Source organism: Bacillus rossius, chromosome 8 (assembly GCF_032445375.1).
Source record: "Bacillus rossius redtenbacheri isolate Brsri chromosome 8, Brsri_v3, whole genome shotgun sequence".
Lineage (NCBI taxonomy): Eukaryota > Metazoa > Arthropoda > Insecta > Phasmatodea > Bacillidae > Bacillus > Bacillus rossius.
In genome coordinates, this window is record NC_086336.1 from 12,814,484 (window position 1) to 12,839,452 (window position 24,969).

The following is a 24,969-nucleotide window of genomic DNA, read 5'->3' on the forward strand; positions in this document are numbered from 1 at the left end:
GGTTTGAATGAATACATGGATTGGTGTTTACGTCTGATTTACAGTGGGGTCATTAGAGACGATGAGCGGTGATGTCTATGAGAATGGAGCATTTGAGGAATGAATGGGTTGGGGAAACGGGATAACCCTGAGAAAACTTACTTGTTCACTGCGTCTGCCACATTCACCACTTGCGAAAAAAAAATCCAGGTTTAACCCTATCTGGAATTGAACCTAATGCCTTCAAGTGGAAGACGAGTAATCTGATCACTTAATCGTCATGGCACGGAATTGTCAACACAAAGATCTGGAAATTTAGGTTTAAAATTATATTTACCTTACATAACGCTTCTGTAGGGGTTGAGCTAAACAGGACGTAACAATGGTTCACAAAATTTTCCCAAAGTCATAGTAAAAGATTAACTACACTATCTTTCAAATTAATCAGGGAGGAAAAAATCCTAAATTTAATCCATACGTGTGGTAAATAAATAAAAATAACCCTCCGTGTTAGTTTTATACTGGCACAGTTTCAGAAATGACTAAATGAGAGGAGGATAATGTTAGATCCTTGCTTCACTACCTCACAAACCCATTTATTGGTTAAAACCAACCAAGGTTAGAAAGTGTATTCACTCACATTATTAGATCCAACGTCATCTCTAGAGCCGTGCATATACCACTAAATAAGTGCAGGTTGGCATCACCCGGGGCTTCGCCCCCACAGAGTCCGATATGCCACCACCCCTCCACCCCTCCTATCTTCATGGCACGTCGAACTTCCCGCCAGCGACGTACCTACGTGTGACGTGTTTTAAATAGCGCGCCACAAATACCACAAACTGCCTCGTTCCCTCATGAAATAATCATCCGTAAACCCCAACTGCGCGTGTTATTTCAGGATCCCGCCTACCAACACGTTTTAACTCTGCAGCAACGAATCCCAACTTGCCGAAGGCCATCACGACATATACTTAATTATATTTTGAACTATGATCTTAGTACGCAAATTCACTAAATGTTTTTTTGAGGCTGGAATAACCTTGCCATAATTTTAGGAGTGCAGTTCTGTTTTAATACTGAAACGTTAACGGCACGAATTTGAATGGCCTAACGGTCTTTTCAGATTGGCGTCACACTCCTCCACGGCCATCGTTGTGAGGTCTTCATGTTTGCATCACAACTGATCCTCGTCATCTCGACTTCTTTAATTAATCCAGATACTTTTCTAGCGTTATCGGAGCTCACTTCGGTAGCTCGACTGCTTAGTTATTTAAATAGTGAACCGCTAGCCGTGGTTCGTTCGTTAACGCGAATCTTGCATCAATGGCGGCTTCAGGATGACTTTTCGGGAGGGGCTATCGCACAAAGAATGGTCGTAGTTGCAAAAAATGAAAGTGGTCAGATATTGGCCATGGATTATTATTTACAAATTAAAGGTTTCAAATACAGAACCTTGCAACTTTTGATGAGATTAAAGTTTAACATATGAAATTAAATATTTAAGTAAACATAAATATACACTAATCAATAAAAATTGGTCTCGGGAGGGGCTATGGCCCCCACCCCCCCCCCCCCCTTCTGGAGCCGCGCTTGGCTTGCATCCAACCACGAGGTGACTCTGGACATTAACGTAAGCCAGTCGAGGCGCTAGTTGTACGTGGAACAGTGGCGCGTGTTGGGTCTCAATGCCGAGGCTGTTGTGTTCTTCCTGCGTCCGCCCACGTGTACAGCTCGGATCAGTTGCTTGATGAAGCGACCCCAAGCAGCCGTTGCTGACTGACTGACTGACAGGGATGTCATCATCGCCAGTAGCGGACCCGGGGGCCGAGTCCCCGAACTTGGGCCCGCGAGGAGTCCCAGGCCGCTGAATGCGGCCCCTAACCTCCTGTTCTGTGCCTGTAAATAATACCTACGTTTAGACGGGAATTGTGAAATAACTGACTTTGGAAAATTGTGCTGCGAAGCTTGGTGACTGCAGATGACCTGAGTTAAATTTAATTTTGTTTTCGAGAAAAATGAATTTATTTTTACTTTAAACTCGTGTGTTGTCCAGCCCTCCTTGATTTTTTTTTTTTTGGGGGGGGGGAAGTTATTTAATATTTAGCTGGCCTTAACTGCTCAGGTTATCTTGTTGATTTTTTTTTGCCCACGTGTGCACGAGTTACTGTAAACCGACGTGTGGGACGCCATAAGAGCCCACTTCACTCGGGGAAGCCTTCTTTCCACAGACGAGAGAGCCAAACGAACGATCGTGCATCTTCGGTTTTTTTTTTTTTTTTTTGGTTCATTGTAACTCATGATAACTGATGGTCGATTAGGTTAGGTTAGCTACATTATAAATACTTTAAAACATTGTGGACGGTTGATTTGGTTAGGATGGCTACATTAAAGATACTGTGAAATCATGTAAACGGTTCCCTAGCCCTGGATAGCTACATATTAAAAAGTTATTTGCTAAGCAACCATAAAATGATTTTACAGTATTTTTTAATGTAGCTATACTTACCTAATATAACCAACCATCCACAATGTTTTAAAGTATTTATAATGTAGCTAACTTATCCTAATCGACCGCAAAATTTAATGCCACATCGGTTTATACAATGATATAGAACGGAAAAAAAAGCGAGCATGAACTTCGGGGAACTTCGGGTGTGGCTCTCTCGTCTGTGAAATGAAGGCTTCCCCTTCGCTCGCCAGTCCGCAGCACGGGTCATACACTCCCGCACGGATGACGTCACGTCCAGAGGACAGAGTCTCTGCGGGTCCGTGCCTCTTAGACACGTCCTAGCGTCCGAAAGCGAATCCCCCGACCACATCAGGGCAAACAGAGAACGGAATTGGCTATTGCCAGCTACATAAACCTATATCAGCATTTTACTGGAGGTTTTTTTTGTGTGAAAGAATGGATAAACTGAAATCAGAATAGATTGATGAATGGAATTTAAACATGAGTCATACTAAAGGTCAATGCATTGCCATCACATCTCACTCTATGGGCAGTAACACAAGTCAATGATAGAAATGGGACGAGCAGAAGTTCTCAGATAAAACCCAAAAGCTCAAGCCAATGTCCACCAAATTGCTAAATAGTATCTATATATCTGTTTACACATGAATATAGCATTAAAAAAATTTTCTTCACATTAATGAACTGGACAATGATCTTTCATGTCATGAAAATTATAAAAGTTTGATAAATGCTGTACTAATGTGTTATTCTTTTTTCCCGTAGGTGCTGCAAGACGCATGACTTGTGCTACAATATCACCGAGTGTCCCATGTTCCTAGAGTACTTCGTGCCGTACGTCTGGAAGTGCTACCACCACAGGCCTATCTGTGGTAACTGCCAGTGTTTTGTACCTCTGTTCACGTTAAATGCTTATCGGATATTAAAACATGCTTGATTCAAACTTGCCATGAGAATCCATCAAGCTTGCAACTTGCTTGTAATGGCAAGTATGTTCGTTTGCAAAAAGCTTATTTCAAGCAAACTAGTCTACATGTGTCAAGCTTACAGCAAACTTGTGATCGCACGTATGTTAGTTTGCAGTAAGCTTGATTCAAGCTAACAAGTCCAAAACTGTCAATCTTGCAGCAGGCTTGTGATGGCAAGTATGTAAGATTGCAGTCAGCTTGATTCAATGATACAAGCTAACTAGTCTACATGTGTCAAGCTTTGCAGCAATTTTATGATTGGCAAGTATGGTAGTTTGCTGTAAGCTTCATTCAAGCTAACTAGACTAAAAGTGTCAAGCTTGCAGCAAGCTTGTGATAGAAAGTATGTTAGTTTGCAGAAAGCTTGATTCAAGCCAATTAGTATGTGTGTCAAGCTTGCAGCAAGCTTGTGATGGCGAGTGTATTAGTTTTCAGTAAGCTTGATTCAAGCCAGTGGCGTAGCAAGCGGGTGGCAGGGATGGCCCCCGCCAGGGGTGCCGGAGCAGGAGGGGGCGCCGCCGCGACGGTTTCGCGTTACTGAACCCCCTCCCCCTCTCTTTTAATCCAAGAGGGGGCGCCATTTTCAATTCTGGCCAGTGGCGTCAGTCACCTTAGCTACGCCACTGATTCAAGCTACTAATTGATATATGTGTAAGCTTCCAGCAAGCTTGTGATGGCAAATAAGTTAGCTTGCAGTAAGCTTGATTTAATTTAACTAGTCTACATGTGTCAAGCTTTCAGCAAGCTTGTTATGGCAAGTACGTTAGCTTGCAGTAAGCTTGACTCAAGCTACATGTGTCAAGCTTGTGATTGCAAGTATTTTAACTGGCAGTAAGCTTGATTCAAATTAACTGATCCACATTTGTCAGGCTAGCATTAAGCTTGTGATAGAAAATATGTTATATTTCAGTAAGCTTGATTCAAGCTAACTCATCTACAATGTCAATTTTGCAGCAATCTGATGATGGAAAGTTTGGTAGTTCTCTGTTAACTTGATTCAAGATATTAGTCTAAATATGTATATCTAGCAGCAAGCTTGTGATGACAAGTATGTTAACTTGCAAAAAGCTCAATTTAATTTAACTAGTCTCCATGTGTTTATCTTGCTGAAAACCTGCAAAGGCAAGCTCACAATAAGCTTATTATAGCATCTAGATGCAGAGAACTAGCCAAGTACAACCCTTCCGGAAACTTGCAGAAAGCAAGTCTCATCCTTATAGTCTTGAATCACGCTTGTGTTAGGCTTGCGTGGCAAGTCTAATTCAAGTAAATGAAAAGGTTCCCGTATGCTTGCATGCTAAGCCACATTTATGAGTTACCATATCATAACCAATAAGTTTGCTTGAATCATTTACAAATTTAGGAAAAAAATATAAAATTTTGAAATCTGTTGATTATAATAACCCATGTAATTCATGAATTCATTTTCTAACAGGTTAGCACACTCTGCTGACTTGGGTGATTATTAACTGCTGATGAAGTAATGAGACACACTTGTTTCCTGTAACTGGGTTGCACATGATTCTGCTCCTACCACTGTTACTAAATACTCATATTTGGGCAGGTCTTGGAGATAGATTTGGCTCTAATCAGAACAGTATTACAAAAATTTTATTTCCTTAAAAATCACCTTGCTACTGAAAGAATTTATGAAATGTTGAAAGACCATTTCGGTGAAATATTCTATGGTTAAAAAAAATTGCAGCAATGCAAAATATCTCTTCATAGAAATTTAATAACACTTTTCAACAATAAATTTTATCTCCTGGAATTATTGACACACCATGGTGTATGTGAAACACTAATTTATTTAAAATACGTTACACCTTAATTTTATAGTATTCAGCAGATGGTAAATTTTTGAATTGATAATTAACAAGAGAGAAAAAAAGGTGTATTAAAAATGTACAGATGTGTGTATTGCATTTGATAAGCATGTGAGAGTAGAAAAAATTATGTAATATAAATTACAAATTATAAATAAGTAATTTCTCAATGTAATGATAGTACCACTTGGTACATGCCATTATTGATTATAAATTATGTCTAAATTTCAGATAAGGCTATTTTCTAGTGTAATTTATTATATTTATTTGACTCAGATAAGAAATACAGGTTGTCAAATAAAAATGGCAAGGATTTCTAAAAGTTGTCAATACTTACAAAAATAAGAATACAAAGGTTTTCTTCAAAATAAAAATTGGTCATTTTTAAAAAATAATTAATGCAAAAAACATTTAACTTATAGCAATTAGAAATTAACCCTTTATAGGGCAAAAAGTCGAGAATCGTCGGAATGGATTCTTATTTTGTATTCATGTTTTAAAACATCTTTTAAGTGACAAAATATATAATTTGAACTGAATTTGAAGTTTTTAAATTAATTTAGGGGGTGGTTTTTGAATTTCCTGGTGTGTTACCTGTCTTCTTGCGGCTCACGAATGTTCCTATCATTTCATTTGCAAGTTTTGAGCGGTACATCAGCTGCGTCAAGGGTTTCTGTCCTTTTTTTTTTTTTTATTTCTGTGCTATACACTATATATGAATTCACAATAGCACAGTCAATCAAGTAATAGAAGATTCTAAGCCACCATCTTCTTGATTTCCACCCAATTTCATAGCACAAGAGTTGTTGGTCAAATAAATCTACGCCCCCCATATAAGAGTTGTAGTCTGCAATGGATTTTGGGCATTCTACCTGCTGCCTGTCTCCGTTCTTTTGTGTTCGCAGCACAGTAGTTTTTTCTGCACTGTTGTGCATGTTGCTAATCACGCATACAGGTTTTTTGCCCCTATCTCGCCAGCGGCAAATACTGACATCTCCACACTGAACCCCTTCCATATCACCTAATTTCATTTCTGAGTCCTTTTTCATCAAATGTTTAGGGTAAAACTTTCTGTTCGTCCTCAAAGTTCCACAAGCAAAAATTGAAATCTTTAGTAGATGTGATAGAAGTGTGACTGAACTGAAAAAGTTGTCAAAGTAAACACAGTACCCCAATCCTTTCAGTGGCTGAGAAAGCTTCATTACAACTTTCTCACCCAAACACCTGGTAACAGTACCATCCCTAGATTTTCCACTGTAAATATCAAAAGACCACACATATCCTGTAACTGCACAAGCTAGAACCCATACCTTATAACCTCTTTTCGTAGGTTTCAAAGGCATATATTGTTTCATGCAGTTTCTGCCTTTGAATGGTATCATACTTTCATCTATTGATAAATGTCTTGTTACTGGAGAAAAAAAAGCTCGGAAAACCTTCAAAAGATGGTCCATGAGAGGACGTACTTTATAAAGTCTGTCGAAGTCAGGGGATTCTTTTGATGGCATTTGAGTATTATCATTTAGATGCAAAAAACGCAGTATCTTCAGAAATCTTTTCACAGACATTATACGGGATATTCTGCTAAACTGGAAGTTTTCGTCTCTTGACCAGTATAGGCGCAAACTTGGTAATTTATGAAAACCCATTATTACTAGTATTCCAAGAAATGCACGGAGCTCCTCTTCAGAAAAATGAAGATGGCATCCATTTTGTTGGGCATAAAGATTCGTTTGATTGACAATGTGTGACAGAATGGAAAGTGGTAAAAATAACTGCAAAACTCCCCAAAGACTAGATGTATCAATTTCCACTAGAGCACCTGTTTTACCAGTAAAAGCAGCATCCCGAAAAGAGTGTGGATCTTCGCCCAATTTCTTCCATTCTAGTGATGGATCTATCCTCTCTTCATTTGGTGTGTCACTTTCATCACTACTTGAACTAATGTCAGGGTGTAATGGAAATGGTGTGAATGTTTTTCTATTGTTAGGCGCATATGAAGGATCAGTTTGAGAGTCATCAGAATCCAAATCACTTTCAGATGAGTCATGAACATTTTGTGAACGATTGATGGTTACTGGAAAATCATCTGCATCATCATCTCCACCAACATCCGAGTTTACTGCTTGCTCATCATCTAACGCAAAAAAGTATTCAATTGCTTCATCAGATGTAAGGTGTTTACCAGAAAAAGCCATTTCACCTAAAACAACAGAATTCAATTATTAGAATTTGTAAGTAAATGTCTAATACATCATCAAAGTAAATGCAATGATAAAATTATAATAATAAGTATATCATCACACACATATGAACACTCATACGCTCATTGGTAGGATAGTTTACCACCATTTTTATATATTTTATATATATTATATATTTCTATGCTTTAGAGTTTTTTTACTAATGAAAACATAACTACTACGAATATAAGGCACACACAATTATACACCAACTAAATGTTTTTACTAAACTAATTTTTTTCCCTTTTTTTTCCACCAGCCAGGTAAAATAATCACTTCTCACAACAGTTTATAGTAAATATTATCCATGCCATGTATTTAGAAACCCTAAATGTTGCTATGCTTTACTTTATTTTACTTTTTTTCAAAGAAATATTCAAAAGATTTTTTACAGATTTATAGGTTATAAAATAGTTAAAAAAATAGACTAAAAATTATAACCAATGTTTTTACTCAGTATCAACCAAAAAAATTAATCTTACTGTGAAAATATATTACTGATATTTAGAAAAAATGTTGCTTACCTGAATAAAAATATCCTTGTAAGAATTATGCAGTCACATCATGAGAAAATATGCAAAAATATACATAAATAACACAAAAATAACAATGCTCTGATGGTCACTGGTAGGATTATTTACCACCCCTGGCTTTGTAGCTAGAAAATGGCTGCATACCAACTTTCTGGCAGGAGTGAACTGCCCTGCCATTTGTTGAGTGACAGTGGAACTTCGGTAAACTATTGTACCGTTAACCGTTTAGCCTGCTCAACAGGTGGTAAATATTTGTACCAGTAACCTATAAAGGGTTTTAACTAATTATTTGTTATATATAAAAGAAAGAATCATATTGCTAAAAATTATCCTAAATATATATAGCTTAAATAACTAAAAATCAAAATGTCACTAAAACTATTTTAGGAGATTTTTTTAAATTTAAATAATAAAGTTGCATATGAGGTACGAAGTAATTACTGTAAGTCAGTATGCAGGAAAACATCTGAATGAGAAACTTGTTATCAAGGTGTCATTGCAGTTAGAATGCCCTCCATGTGCCGGATGAAGTGAATGGTTTGCTCTTGTGTTGAAGCAGTGCATCAGGATGGGCAGTGCGCACAACGGCTGTGCGAGTGCGACCGGCAGCTGGCCGAGTGCCTGCGCAGATTCCCGTGCCCACACACCAAGGCCGTCTGCACGTCGTCTCCCTGGAGGCTGCTGCAGAACGTCTTCATGCAGTAGCGTGCCCGCGGTGATGAGCCCTCGTCGTCCGTGCCACTCCCTCATCGTGACTACTGCCTGCGCAAGTCCCCGTGCCCCCACCACAAGGCCGTCTGCACGTCGTCTCCCTGGAGGCTGCTGCAGAACGTCTTCATGCAGTAGCGTGCCCGCGGTGATGAGCCCTCGTCGTCCGGGCACTGCGATCCTCCCTACCACTCCCTCATCGTGACTACTGCTTGCGCAAGTCCCCGTGCCCCCACCACAAGGCCGTCTGCACGTCGTCTCCCTGGAGGCTGCTGCAGAACGTCTTCATGCAGTAGCGTGCCCGCGGTGATGAGCCCTCGTCGTCCGTGCACTGCGATCCTCCCTACCACTCCCTCATCACGACTACTGCCTGCGCAAGTCCCCGTGCCCCCACCACAAGGCCGTCTGCACGTCGTCTCCCTGGAGGCTGCTGCAGAACGTCTTCATGCAGTAGCGTGCCCGCGGTGATGAGCCCTCGTCGTCCGGGCACTGCGATCCTCCCTACCACTCCCTCATCACGACTACTGCCTGCGCAAGTCCCCGTGCCCCCACCACAAGGCCGTCTGCACGTCGTCTCCCTGGAGGCTGCTGCAGAACGTCTTCATGCAGTAGCGTGCCCGCGGTGATGAGCCCTCGTCGTCCGGGCACTGCGATCCTCCCTACCACTCCCTCATCGTGACTACTGCCTGCGCAAGTCCCCGTGCCCCCACCACAAGGCCGTCTGCACGTCGTCTCCGCAATGTGGTTCTCCTGTCTGCTCCCTCATTGTGGCTACAGCACCGGGAGACAACTCTAGGGTTACCAGACATCCTCTCTTTCATCCGGGCGTTCTTATTTCCTCTTCCTGTAGCAACATCAGCAGTCTGGATGTCTGTCCTTGTTTTCCAAGTAAAAACAAATACATGCAAATCTCTTACTGTCACAAATTTGTGACAGTGATTTTCTGAGATAGACTAGTTACATTTAAGTGTGCAGTTCTTAAAACTAGGACTGCAAATTTTTTGCATATCATTTGGTTTGCAGTGTCTTATAGTTGTTTCATAGTTTATGCTTAAAAATTTATTTTCAAAACAAATTTCCTGCCTCATACAACACACTGATGAAATACTAGGGTGTGTGTGACTGATTAACTGTTACCTAAAGTGTAGGGATAATAAATATGCAGAGCATAAAAATGTTCGCTCTTGCGCGTTGCACTTAATGACCTTACTAATTTTTTTTTGTGTGCTGTTCAGCTGGTAACCCTAGTTATCTTGGATCGTGAGCATTCAGGGACTTTCTTTGAGAAGATACCCTAAAAATAAATTTTCCACTTATTGGGTTAGGTGGAATAATTTCTTTAACAAAAATTTAGCAGTGAAGGAGAGGACCTATTCACAGATTGAAGTATAAAAATCAACAGTATTAGTTTAGGTGGTACATATATTGAGAGATAAAACATTTTAAATAATAGATTCTGTTTGTTGTTGAAAGATTAATGTTTATTTATTTATTAAAATATGTTTTAGGTTTAAGTCTTAAAGTAAAAAAAAGAAACTAACACAACATAGACATCTTAAGGAAGGGAACTGCTGGTTCCTTATTCTAAGCGAGGCAAATATTTGATGTGACACTACAGACTGAGAAATAAACATTATATTTGTGCAGGGTGTTCTCGCTACGTGGATGAATATGTGACTTTTCACTACGTAATTAAAAACTTCAAGATTAAGGGTAAGATATTTGAAAAGAAAGTTGTGTTTGTGAGTAAGGCAAAGTACACCCAATGAACCTTCACCAACTTTAGGAATCAGCATACTGGACCACTCTCCTGGTTTAATGCCAATGAAATAACAATAAGTGTTCTCAATAAAAGTATTAATCCCTTATTTAAAAGTACATGAAAATTGCTTGAACAAGAATAATCTATTCATGCAGTGAAAGTGTCAAAATAACCAAAACTTTGAAAGTTAATAACAAGAAGTGTATAAGAATTAAATTTTGTTTCAAAGTTAACTGTGATAATGAACTTGGTAAAGCAGTGTGAATTACTCTTGTGACACAGTGAAATTGTAAATTAAGTTGAAATAACTACATATGCCAATGTGTAGTTTAATGATTCACAAATAGTCTACGAATAATACTATTGTGAAACTGTCACATTTTAAAATTTTATCACAAAATTTTCTATATTAAAATTTCAAACCACCATTCATCATTAATATTTACATCTGCTATTCTCAGCTGTTGTGTGTTCATGACTTCTTGAAATCCTAGTACCCAAGTTCATCTTTTTATGTGTCTCATCTTTCTCACGTATTTTTCCGAGCCTTTCATGTTCTAACAGGGTACCTTCCAAAATATATACCTTCTCGCTTGTTCCTATCATGGTAATGATTCCTTCATCTTCATTTACTTTTCTATGGTTTCAAATGGAATAAGTTAAAACTTGTTAATATGTTTATCACTACAATATGATTGCTAATTTCTTTCAAGGCTCGCATCTTGCAACTCGCAATCAATGTTGTGCAATCCATTTATGATGAAGCCATAAAGAATGGGTCAATGTGCAGTGCATTTATGTATTTTTGAGATAATTCATCAAAATAAGTTAATTTAAAAATTTATCTCATGTTTTTCTAAAGCAAAAAATATTAAGACACCCAGCATTATCTGAAGACAACTGTTAAATTATATTGGAAATTAAACCACCATTTATACTGGATTACAGCACAAATTTTCTAAACTACAAGACCAAAATATGTTGTCAACACATTTTATAAAGTAGAGGTAAATGATATTATTGATTTAAGTAACTTATTATTTATTTCTTATATGAACAACATTCAAAAATTATCTGCCCGATTCCAAGGTTTTTTTTAATAATTGCAATTGTAAATTAAGATGAAGGTGCTAATAGATTACTCAACTTAAAAAAAAATTTTTTTTTAATTATTTTAATGAAATAATCTTGCAAAATTAACATTGTTAATGAGTGGCATTTTATATTATAATCCAATGAATTACTTACTGAAGAGCTTTTCTCCCTGAATAATTAAATTCTGTATGTCCTTTCTATGGTTAAAATTTTTTTTTCACCAAGGAGAGCTCATTTAGTTTTTGAGTTTTCCATGCAATATTTCTCACTTTCACAAAATTCATGGAATTGGTAGACTAGTATCCATGACGCCAATTATTTTTATTCTCGTTGGCAGGATTGTCGAAAAGTGGGAAAGATTGCGAACATTGCCGCGATTAGACTTACATTGTCGGGATTCTTCTGTTTTTCTCCCTAACAGTTTCATTTGTCATCCATCTCTACTGATAAAAAACCAGATGAGCTAACAAATATTTTGTGAACCACTTTCTCAAAATCACTTCAACCAAATTTGTTATCAATTTAGCAACTGTCAGCTTAAAATCCATTATATTCAACTCAATTAGACTCAAAAAGTCATTACACAACTAAAAAAAACTAACAACATAGTAAAATTTATATGTTTTATTCGCTCTTATGATGAAAGCAATAGGAAGCCCAAAAATTGTGAACCACAAAATTAACGTAATACAACATTTCACTGTTTCTAAGTTTCATTCCAGATTTCGAATTTTTTGTGGACACAAAGTTAGCCACAAAATATGACAGTTTTACATGTGTTGATCAATGCCATTTATAAAAGCATCACACAGTATATCAGATCTTAACACAAAACCGAAATTTTGGTACCAAGGTATTTTGATACATCAAATGTATAACTTTTATTCTAGCACAGCATCATTTGATTGTACTGATGGATGACACAAATGTGTTATGTTATTCTTTGTGCTATGTATATCAGATGTGTATCTTCAAATCTTTAGTTATTTAGTGAAAAACTGTGATGGGTTTGTTTGCAAGTAAAAGTGCTACGTATTATATTTCTTTTCACATGATGTGACATTTAAAAAAAAATTGTTTTGCAAGCAGATAAAACATCTGAAAAATGTTAAAAATAATGCTAAACCTATATTTTTATTTGTTTATACTGGGTGTTTTAAAATATATATTTTTTAGGAGGTCAAGAAATAATTGTTCACTGTATGAAACGACATCTTATCCTGTGTTTTATTCATAACATCTACAAACATACACATATTGTATTTTCTGCACTGTTTATTGTAGATGATACGAGTTTTTGTGATGCTTTATTTATTATCTAGTGCCTGCATGATAAGTATTATTATTTTTGTGTGTGTGTGTGTGTAGACTTATTAATTTTTTTGTGGATTATTTCTGTTACTTAAAACTGTTACTAAAAAATAAAAATAAAGTAATTTTTTTTTAATAAATAAGCCATAGAATAAAAATGTTAAGAAATAAAGAGAAAAAATTAATGTTGTGTACTTTTAGAAATAGCATAGTTTTTTTTGCACAGATTGTTCACACAGCTTTTATGTTCTCACACTAATTTTATGCAATGCTTTTATATTTTTGCACAACAATTTTGTTCCACTTTTGGCCAGTTTTATTCACTGTTATTATGAATATTCATAGTTCACGTTCAAGTACAAACAAGTACAAATATAGTTTTAAAAAAATTAAATTTTGTTTGATTTAAAAAGTTAGTTGTTGATTATTTTTGTTAAATATATTTTTATGTATACTGATATGTTTCTAAAAAATTAAACTTTACACAGTTCAAAATGTTTTAACATAGGTATCTATAAAAAATTTAGTTTATGATACAAACTAATTACATGTATTGTTACCATCCATTTAAATGTAATGGACTAATAGGAGATAATCTAAAACCATGAAAATTGTACAAATTAAAAATATTTTAAAATAACTTAAAAACATCAAGAATACAATAAAATCGTTTGAATAACTGATGAGACCTTTTTAATTATTTCTACAGTAAGACCAAAGCATGACCACATTCTATATAAAAATCTACCAATAGCAGACATTTTACGTAAATACAGTGAAGTCCCACTAATCTTAACTGATTGGAACTGGAACCTGATGTGATTACCATATTTTGGGATTAGCCAAATAATTGCTGTAATGCAACAGTGTGTAGTAAATACATCTCTATAAACATTAAGTTATCACACAACCTATAACACTTTTATAAGCACATAATAGGGTCAAGACCAAGACTGCATAAATAATTTTTTAAATAAAAAAAAAAATTAAGTTTAATTTGGATTTGGATATTTTTTTTATTTTATTTATTTATTTATTTTTTTTTTTTACCAGAAACTAGTTTGATAACCAGATTTTCAGATTAGCAGCTTTAAAATTAGAGATTCACTACTGTACTGGTAATTTTTGTATGGATAAATAAACAAAGGTAAGAAACAAATACAACCATATAAACCCTTATAGTTTGTTTTATTAAAAATGTTTAATTGAATGGATAACTTCTGTACATTTTAAATCAAAGCTTGCAAAGATTTACAAAATGTATCAGTAGCCCTCGGTTAGTTAGTATAATAGCTTTTGCATTTCACTCAGACAAATAGTAGTTTGTACATTTTTCTGGAAGCTAAGCAGTAGAGCAAATGCATTTTATGAAATGACATTTCAATGCTACTTAGATTTAAGTATTAAGAAATCATCAAAAATTCACTTTTGCTCCTAATTTTATGATTTACACTTTCAATTCACATTGAAATTATTAAAACTTTCTGTCATTTAAAAAAAAAAAACATTTGAAGGAAAAAAAACTTTTCTTGAAATTTTTTATAAACAGGAATAAACAACACGTGCATTAATTTTCTTATGTTACGAGATCAGTAAAGAGTTTATCTGCCTAATTATAATCCTAACAGTGTAAAAAATGAATTTCTTAATTATTAAATGAAGAATTTTTTCTAAAATGAGTACAAAACAAATTTATTTATTTTTGGTATGTACTCATACAATAGAACCTCCATTATCCATGACCCAATTAACCGGGCATTCGGTTAACCAGGTTTCCTTTTTAAAAATTAACTTCGGGGAGGGGGGGGGGGGGGGAACCAAGCTACAAAGTGTAATTCATTAGGGAAGGGAAAAGAAAGGAGTAAAGCTGTGTCTTTTAGGTCATTACAGATAGTTTCATTCATACATACTTTTACAAAATAATAATTTGCACATTTGTTTTGTATAAATTACTAACAAAATCTTGCTGTATTGTATAACCTAAATACATTTGAAATTGATTATCCTTGATTTTCGCTTATCTGTGCTGATAACCCCCCCCCCCCCCCCCCCCCCCCAACAAACTTCCACGGTTATTCAAGGTTCTACTGACATTCATATCATAATTTGTTTTAAAATGTATTTTAACTACAAAATATTTAAAAAAAATTAAACTAAAGGGAAAAAAAAACTACAAAAATTAAGTTTGAAAATATTCTATTATAATATCTCAATCGTAAAACCACACAGTATATAGGTAAGATTTACATATATACATCAACACATTCCATCATGCATTAAACAACACTGGAGAAATACAGAAGAACCTGACAACCGGAATGAACTCATTGTTTCAAATAACTGGTCACAATGTTTTGATACCACCCATTAGATTCACTTCTCTGTTCTTGTATTTCTTAGAGATGTCTTGTTCAATCTGGAAACAAAAATCACAATGGTGTATGAATTTTGTGTGTAAAATAGTGATGACCATTCCCAACAAAATGAAAAAAATATTATTTTATTTTATGCTATACTACAAGCTTCGCTTGCCCAATTTCAGGTATTGTAGACTTTTTACCATTGTAAGAAAAGTATGTGGTAAGTTCAAAAAAAAAAAAAAATTCTAAAGAAATATACAATAAATTCTCAGGCAAATAAAAAAAACAACTTATAACAAAACTGTTTAAGAATAGATCAAGTATCTGATTTTATAACTCCCATTTTAGTATGTTTCAGAATTTATTTAAAATAACTAAATGATTTCACCTTATAACAGATACCTACTTTTTTATTTTTTTTTTCCTAAAGATTTTTGAAACATTTGCATCTGTATTTGAAATAGTGAGTACAGGTATAAAATTTATTTTTGAACGTAGTTGATTCTTAACTATGCTAATTATTACTTAAAGAAAAATCCCACATATATCACCGCCCTTCTCTTTCCCCACAGCGATGCCTCTGTGAAAATTTAGAGCTACATATGCAGTAAATATGCCATTAACCAAATAAAAACAAACTCATCCTGTTCTTTTTTATGGTAGATGTGAAATCCAAAATAATTCTAATAAATTACATATATATATTATTTTAAAATTTATCTTACCAATACTGATTTAGTGGATCCATAAAATTATTTTTAAAAATATAATTCACCCCTGTAACAAATTAAGAGGTGAAATTTCAGAAAACATTTAATAAGAGAGGGTAGATTAAGATATAATTATTTACTATTGCTAATATCTTAAACTAAGTTTGATTTGATAAGAAAATATTATTTTTTAATGATAAAACCATATCTACAATCCTTTATACCAAAAAGAGAATATCAGCAAGTAGTAAAAAGTGTTGGTAGATTTTTCATGTTTATATAAATCACATACCACATAAGTTACATACCGCTTGATTAGCTTCAGACACATGACTTTAATAATATTTATGTTTTGAATATTTATTTGATGATCAATACCCTAAAAAATGAAATTTTTCTTCTGATAATAAACAAAAAGCAGCATATATAATTAATTGATAGAATTTTCATAAATGTTTCTTTTAATCAAAACCTCACCCTATTATGTAATTTAACTGCTTAATATATTTGAATTCTGTGGTTAATAGTTTAAGATTGCAAGAAGTAAAAAAAATTTATATGAAAGAGAAAAAAAAGGTACCACTGGGTATCAAATTCGAACTGCCGGATTGCTACACAATGCTCTTGTCCACTGCGCTACGCCGCTGACTTGACAATTCATGAACAATACCTCTCAAATTCTACTTTAAAATCAAGAGCTCTTTCTTGTTTCCTAAGACCCACTCTGATGAGATATTTCAGGACGTTGAAAGGAATACCTGCCTGCTTCCACTCACACAGTTTAAGCCAAATCGGTGAGCCCTGACTTAGACCCTCCTCTTGTAAGAGGGAAGTTTCCTCTGATACCCTCAAATATATTGAGGTACCATAATTACTTAAATTAAGCTGTAACTGAAAAAATTAAAATTACCAAATACTTTTTTTTCTTCTTCTTTATGTTCTACTAATACTTCTTAGTAGTGATGGGTCAAATACAATTTTTTTCTCAAAACCAAATCTCAAAATTGGTTATTAAAAAAGTGACTCAAATCCAAATCTAGATATCAAGAGTCAGATATAATATAACATATCCGTAAAAATTCAGAAAATTTAGATCTGAAGAAACTTTCAATCTATTATTTTTTCATTTATATAAATAAAAATAAATTTTTGTTCATTCAAAATCTTAAATCTCCGAAAGTTCTTCACTGATTGCTTTGAAATTTTGACAGGACATTGCATTCAAATAGGCGCGTGTTTTCATATACTACCTATGCTACACCTGTGACAGGTAAAAAGATAGACAAAAAATATAGATAAGTAAAAGCATAGATTTGATTTTTAATATTTTTATTGCTTAGCTTAGCTTAGCGCAAATCGTTACAATTGTGCGGTTTGGATCTGGACACGAATTACTTCTCACATGTGTGTTCTAGAGTCAGCAAACCAGACAATCTCTATATATTTACAGACAATGGAACAACAATAAAATTTTGTACCCACAAGCATTGTCAAATTAAACATATAATAATGTGTGCTTTTTCTTTTCTTTCTTTTCCATTTAATCAGACTCTGAGCTACAGCCACTCGTGGCCGCTACAGCTAGTCTATAATAAAATATATTATAATAACTTTTTTGTGTCAAAATTTTACAAGAAGTGTTAAACAAACATACCCAGAGGATTATCTGGTGACAGAATAAAAATTTATTTTATAGCTTCTCCTTGTAGTCCTTGTAAATTACACAGGGGCTTATGTTGCAATTTATGAATTTTCTTTCCTCACTATATTTATAAAAATGAATAAATTAATGGGTGATATCAATCTACCACTATGTAACACATCATCTCACTTGTTACATTTATCTATCATAACATTTATCTATCATTAATCTATCATATAGAAACATATTGCAACAAAAAAAAAACATAAATGTCTCTAAATGAAGAGAAAATTTGCAGAAAATATTTTTGTAAAATATATGAACTAAAAAAAACAGTTTACGTATCTGCTATTAAATACCAAAATGGGTGAAAAACTGAACTCATTTCATAACTACCATACTTACCTGCACATAATGAAATAACTTCTTTACAAAACTGTGGAAACTGAAAGTAGGGTTTCCCAATATAATTGCAAACTTTTATCATGCCACTGGGAACAGCTTAGATGAAAAACAATAGTCTCTACCTCTTAAATGTGTCACTTATGCCACTTTAGACAGCTGTTAATTACAGCCTCCTGAACCTCCACTTAGTTGACAAACTAAATGCTCTGCCCATAAACTGCATCACATCTGCCACTAAGTCCGGTGCTTTCTGAACCTATGCACAGACGTAACAGATGAGATATGCAGGAGGAGAGGGTGCACTTCACTGTGGCAGCTGGGGAAAGCACACCCTCCCCCTTCTATTTCACCCCCAGACAACCACAGCATGTCACCACATTCTTTGCTTTCTGAACTAGTCATAAAAAATAAAAAATATTCTAACTGCAGCTTGGTATTTTAAAAGAGAACATGCAAGATATTATACTGACTAAAGTGAAACCAGAAAGGGCTAAATCTAATAATTTAAATAATTTTCAAGTGCTATGTGCTTGAGTTGCGATTTCTAAACCACAAAGTCTTATTCATTAATTCAGAATAAAAAAAGTTTTGGGTTGCACTATATTGAGAGACGCTTTATTTTCGGGTAAATACTGTATTTTGTGAATAAAATAGTTTTTAAAACATTAAGCATTTTATGTGAAATGGAGTGTCTTTTTCATTATTTCACTGTTAATGAGAATTATTTCTATTCACCAGAAAAGAACGATATCTTTGCAATCACAGCCACCCAGTCTCTAAGTAATGCAGAGTCACTATAGTTTGAAAAACTTAATTAACTATCAATTTTTTATTTGTTTTTTTGACACAACACAAAAAGTTGTCTTGAACAAGAATAAAATTTGGAAGTAAAATGTTTCAGCTGCAAGCAAATGCTGTTTGAAAATTTCTCCAGCTCCACACTTCCCCGCGGACCACGGCCGGGTGGCCGGCAGTCAGACCGCTCACCTCCTCCTGCAGCTGCCTCGTCTTGGAGATGACGAGCTGCAGCTTGGGCGCCAGGGCTGCCAACTCGAGCCGCGCGTCTGCCCTGCGCCGCCGCACAGCCTCCTGCGAGGCAGTCATCTTCTCCACGGCCGCCAGCTTCTGCTTCAGGGAGTCTGCCAGCGTGTCCACGTACCTGGGAACACCACAGCGCTGCACAGAGTCCGTAGGGACCAGACCATGTGGTCAGTTACAATAGAACCCAAGTAACACCGAAATGCAAGTCAATAAACTGCACAACTCTGAAATGCAATTCAAAACACCATACTGCACCGAAATGGAACTTATACTAGGAAATTAAGCTGTATTTAATAAAAACCTGTTTCAAATTACAAATAAAAAAAATTTTTAATGTTATTAATTCAAGGAATATGCATAGATCAGAAAAATTTATTTAATTAGTTTGATTGCACATCTCTAATTGAATCACTATTGAACTAAAAATGCTCATGAATTTATTTTTATTGTTCTGAATGTATCCATTTCTATTGTAAGTATGCAGCATATAAAAATTACACTATTTTGATGGAATAAGTATTAAAAACTGAATTTATAAAAATTATAACAATATCACAGATCTCTTTCGCTTCAAAAACAAAATTGGGCTAAAAAATATGTATAACCATTTATTGTCTCTACCTATCAGAAACAGGCGTTGCTATGATTTATAACATTATAACTAGTCGAATGATGTATGTTAATATATGGTGAAAACACATATATTTTTCACAGTTGCGTCCGTGTGTTCAGTCACGGCTGTGTGTTCATCAGTCGTAACAGTGTGTTTAGTGGCGGATGTGTTCACGCGCAGTCCTCAGATTACTTGATCTTTCTTTCGTGCATCATAATTTTTAGTAACTTAAAAATATTAATTCTTCAATGTCTCCCACGAAAAAAACAAGATCCAGTCCGGCAAGAAGCCAGCAAAAACCTAAGATGGAAGTCAAGTTTAAAACATTTAAATTAGAATAATTAATTGAAAATATTGTAGTGGGAACTTGCACACTTTGAAGACGGGCCTGATAAATGACCCAATAATTTTATTAACTGAAATGAATTGGTATTGGTTATTTTTGATTAAGCCTGGCAGTTTATCAAGCACGTCACTGCTATCCATAGTGTGTATGTAAATTCTGCTATAGAATATATTAAATAATAATTTTGTGTAGGTGATAGGGTAAAATTATAATATTATTTTAGCCTTATAATAGTGTAAGTGTTCTATAGTATGATTAATTGCAGACATAAAGTAACGCATCAATTCAAAGTTGGCAATCACTATAGCATTTGGAATAATAAACCACGTATGTGATCTCACCTCTAGTCAGTAAGAACACAAATATATTCAACTTTCTAAACATTTGAGGTATCCAAATTAAATTGCCTTTCATATGAATTCATAAAATCAGAAAGTTATTACAACCTTTAATGTTAGAGGCTTAGGATAATAACTTTTACATATAGTAAAAGTAGAGTATTCATAAGTTTTTGACATCAAATTTATGGCACGAAGTGAGCAAACCTCAAAACTATCGATGCGAGCCAGTAAGTTATGATGCGATACATAAGTGATAGGAATCTGTTTCTGCAAATATTGAACATACTAATCAAGTGTCGGCTATTAGCTACTGAGTGACAGCAGAGATGATCTTTGGCATCATCTGGACCTCTGGTTCGTCCTGTCGATGACTGGAACATCGTTGGATAGCTGAAAACGCTAACTACGGCTATGAGATGTGTTACTGAAAAGAAGATGAGAAATCTGCGATTTCCATGGCATCTGTAAATCCTATACATAGTTCAGAAAGAGCTCACCAATGTCGACCTCTTGAAAATAGGCTCTACTTCATCGCCCTTGTAGTGCACTTTTCAATGATTGTGACAGATGCTGTAGGAAAACAGGGAACATTATAACTCCCTAAATCTGATGCATAAAATTCAGTTATTCCTAATCCTTTAACTTCTTAAAGAGCTATAACAATTGATGCGAATCTTCATGTTTCTCGTGCGGGCTCCGAGGATTCAAGAAGCCGCTCACAACAAAGAAACGTCTTGCTTTCTTAATGGCATACTTAGGTACATACACTCACTATTCTAAAATCAAAAATTCTTTAACTTTGCTTGTTGTGAATACCAAGGAACAAGGAAGCTATGAGAAATACTACTGACTGAAACTAATAAAACCTTGGAAAAGAGCAAAAAATACCAAAGAAATGTGTTTGGTGCATGGATTTATAAAACTGAATAAAAACTTTAAAAAATATGCAATTGAAAAACAGAAATTAAATATTATCAACGTCCAACACTAGGTGGACTGAAATGGCTCCTACTAAGGTTGCTCTCTTCACCATTACATAACCCAAAAAATAATAATTTACTCAATTAAAATATAAATTATTAAAAAAAATAGAAAATAAAGACTGTAAACAGACTTATTGTTTACAAGGTAGATTTCCTTTGTGCCAAGGTTGATGACTTCAGAAATGAAAATGTGGTACTTAAGACTGCTCATCCATTCGCACTTCGTAATGGCTGAAATTAAGAACTATTACAAATTAAGCAAAGTTTGTTATCTAAAAATAAAACATTAATACTATAGTCAAGCTTTTATGAAATCACCAAGTGGCAAAAAAAAAAAACGAAAGTATTGCAACTTCTGGCGTCTTGGCTAAGGGTAGTCCATCTGTGACCTACATCCAACACAGCATAAGCGCAATGTCTCGAGTGGCAACAACTCTAACCAACATAGTACAGATGAAGACGGATTCACTATTGTGCAACGTGCATGTAAACCTAAATCAATGAGAACCGTGAAGCTAAATGGGAACATGATTACAAAAATGTGCCCGTGCAAGCGGGCACAAGGAACATTCCTACCTTCTAAACAGTGAGCAAACCTATTTCTAAAAAAAACAAAAGCAATGTTTGTTGTTACTCTGTAGCGTTTTGAACGGCACGTGATGCATCGGCCTCCGGCACTCCGCTCCCCTCCTCCTTCTCCCTCCTATCCCCCCCTCCTAGTGTTTGTTCTATGTCTACTCGTTCACGCCCTCCCTGGATCGGCACATGCGCGTGCTGTGGCGTGATCTTATAAATTGAGCTGCAACCATGTCGGGAGCCTCTTTCTTTCTTCTGGTTTTAGTCAGGCTCGGTTGTCAGCAGTAGCTGATCTGTTGTATTCTACTAGCATGTAGTCCGTTAGGTTCAGTTTGAACTACGTGGGTGTGCGACCTCAGGGGAAAATGTAAGTTGGTTTGAGTTGTGTGTGAGGCGGTGGCCCTTACCCTAATGTAGAGTCATATATTCTTGAATTGGTTTGTCTAAATTCCTTTTCGGCCGCCACCTTGAAAATTGTTTAGTTTGGATTAATGCATTAACGTAACTTCACTGTCAACTTCGTTTTTCTTGGTAACTGTCTCCCCGAGACGACGTCGCACGTATTTGATTATTTCTTATTAATGTAAATTCGTTCTTTAATTGAAACTGCACTTTGCAGTAGTTTTGTATAACGTAAATAATGTAACTTCTTTCTTTAATTGTTTAATCGTAACTGCACTTCGCAGTAGTTTGGTAAAACGTAAATAATGTAACGTTTTTCTTTAATTGTAACTGCACCTTGCAGTAAAATGTCTGAATTTAACTGCATACTTGGCACTGCTTTTGCTTCGCGTCAACTGCGCGTTGTATGATGGGATCGCTTACGGTGTAGCCGGCTTACCTTCGAAGCTTGTTGTTAACAAGCCCGTTTTGTCAAAATCATTGTTCTTGATTTTTGTTTTTAGCCTTGCCTAAATTGTATTCACTTCACATTATCAGTAACCTAATGTTAAGATTTGATGTTTGAATAAAATGTCTGTGTACCTGATACCATTTACCTTGCATACCTGATCTGCTCCATACACGTATACCCCAGTCCATGCCAGGTTCTGGCCTCCCATCCCAATGCTCCTAAACTAGATAGGCTTTTCAACTCATTTTGATCCGTCAGTCCTGGAAAATGAGATTGTAGATTATATTTCCAATGTGCTCGACCTATCTGAAGTCAAAATTATGTTATTGTCAATTAACTTTCCTATAGGGTTTGAATACTTTGAATGTTCATTTTTATCCATGTACATTGTTTGTTTTTGTTTTATTGTGATCTGTATTCCTATTTAGTGGTGTTACTGTTCTTTGCATCCATCGAGCACACCCTTGCAATCCCTTTAATGAGTTTTGGCGTGCAGGTCACAAATGTAAATTAAATATAAAATAATTAAAAAATAAAAATTTAAGCATTGGGAGTTTATTTGCTACTAGGGCTGTGTGAATGTGACTTTTTCAATACAAATCAAATGTGAATCAAATAATTGCAAATATTTGCGAATAGCGAATAATTTGTGAATATTTTCTAATTAAGTTCTAGGTATAAATCTGAATAATTATAGTCAAAATTTAGCATAAAATAAATTGTTGTTTAAAAGAGTAATGTTCTTTAGCTTTATATACATTTTTATGTGTCTTCTAATAGTTTAGTAATAAAACACATTCAGTGATAAAAATGTCATCAAAAGCCAAGCCTACACCTTGCAATCAGCATTACGTAAATTGCAGTGCAAAAAGACCAATTCCTTTACATGTTCTGGATCCAGGCATTGCCTCTTGGAAGTGACAATGTTCCCAGAAGCAGAAAAACAACATTCTGAACTTCACTTCTTCTTCTGATGATTAAAAACTGCAAAAAAAGTTTATGAAAGTAAACAGATCTTTGATGTAACAGTTTTAATCTCCGCAGTAAATAGTCAAGCAATTACCAATCAATATATCGAAGAGTTGTTTATTACAACTGCTCGTAAGCATGGTCAATATTCAGTTCTCAGAGATTTTTGGGATCAAACGTGTCAAGGCAAAATAATTTTTAATGAATTTTGTTTACCTTGTCTTTTTAATTTTATCTAATTATTTACGTAACATTTTCGGTAGTTTAAAAAGCGATTGCGCTGGAGCAATTCTAGCAACACAATTCTCTGGCCATGGGCCGCTCTGCTGGCCATAACCACAAACGGACACATTTTATCTTTTGCTGTAGCCATGATGGCCGCTGTGTTTACTTTTCTATTGTCAAAAAATTCTCTAGATTTGTATTAGTAAAATTAATAGAATGGTGACCAAAGAGTATGTGTGCATTAGTTTTTAAAGGTAAAGCTGATGCGCTGGCATTGTTTTAAATGGTTTTACACTTTTATATGGCACAAATATGGCTCGCCCAAAAATTGTGCTTAATTATGCTACACATCACGTAAAGTTTGCAGTAAAATCGTAAGGATTTATGATAATTTTCATGCTACATTGGCTTTAACTGTTCTCAGTATGCCCATTTACCTAACCTAAAATTTGATGTAAGTAAAGGTCTGCTTACAGTTTTTTTTTCTCCATTAAGTCTCTCGGAAAATGATTTCTCGAGGTTCGACATATTATTGTATCACACGTTTTGTCAAATAAAAGTAATATTTTAATTCATTCAAAAATTTTGAATGTTTGAAAATTTAAAATAACTAATTTGGTTTCAAATGTGAATCGAATCAAATATTTGATTTGCACGAATATTTGCAATTTTGAATATTCGGACACCCCTATTTGCTACCATATTTTGCATATTTAGCTAGTAATGAAAAAAAAAACATGGTTTTGCTTGGAGAAAAGAAAGCTATCTTACAGACATCAATTTAAAACTAACACAATTTTGATAGTGGACAAAGGATTATTCCTGTATATTCTTGAAAGTTTTGAGTTATCTGAGTATACTTAAGTGCTTTTTAAAAACCTGTAAGTCTTAGATAAAAAATTGCTACTTATGAAAGGTATATTCTTATGCTTATGATTATGTATATCCTAATACATGTATTTACAGAGAAAAGCTATTCTATAATTCAGTGGTAATAAATGACTTGC

General features: G+C 34.9%; 1 protein-coding gene across 1 annotated transcript in view; it reads right to left on the reverse strand.

The window, feature by feature from the left end:
• Positions 1 to 15,077: 15,077 nt before the first annotated feature.
• The window catches only part of LOC134535521 (CDK5 regulatory subunit-associated protein 3), a 44,163-nt gene continuing 34,271 nt past the window's right edge, over positions 15,078 to 24,969 (reverse strand). The window contains exons 9-10 of the mRNA XM_063374664.1: positions 19,003 to 19,174; positions 15,078 to 15,314 (exon numbers count right to left, since the gene is read on the reverse strand). Of these exons, the coding sequence (XP_063230734.1) occupies positions 15,243 to 15,314; positions 19,003 to 19,174 (244 nt within the window). The 3' untranslated portion in view covers positions 15,078 to 15,242. The remainder of the gene's footprint in view (positions 15,315 to 19,002; positions 19,175 to 24,969) is intronic.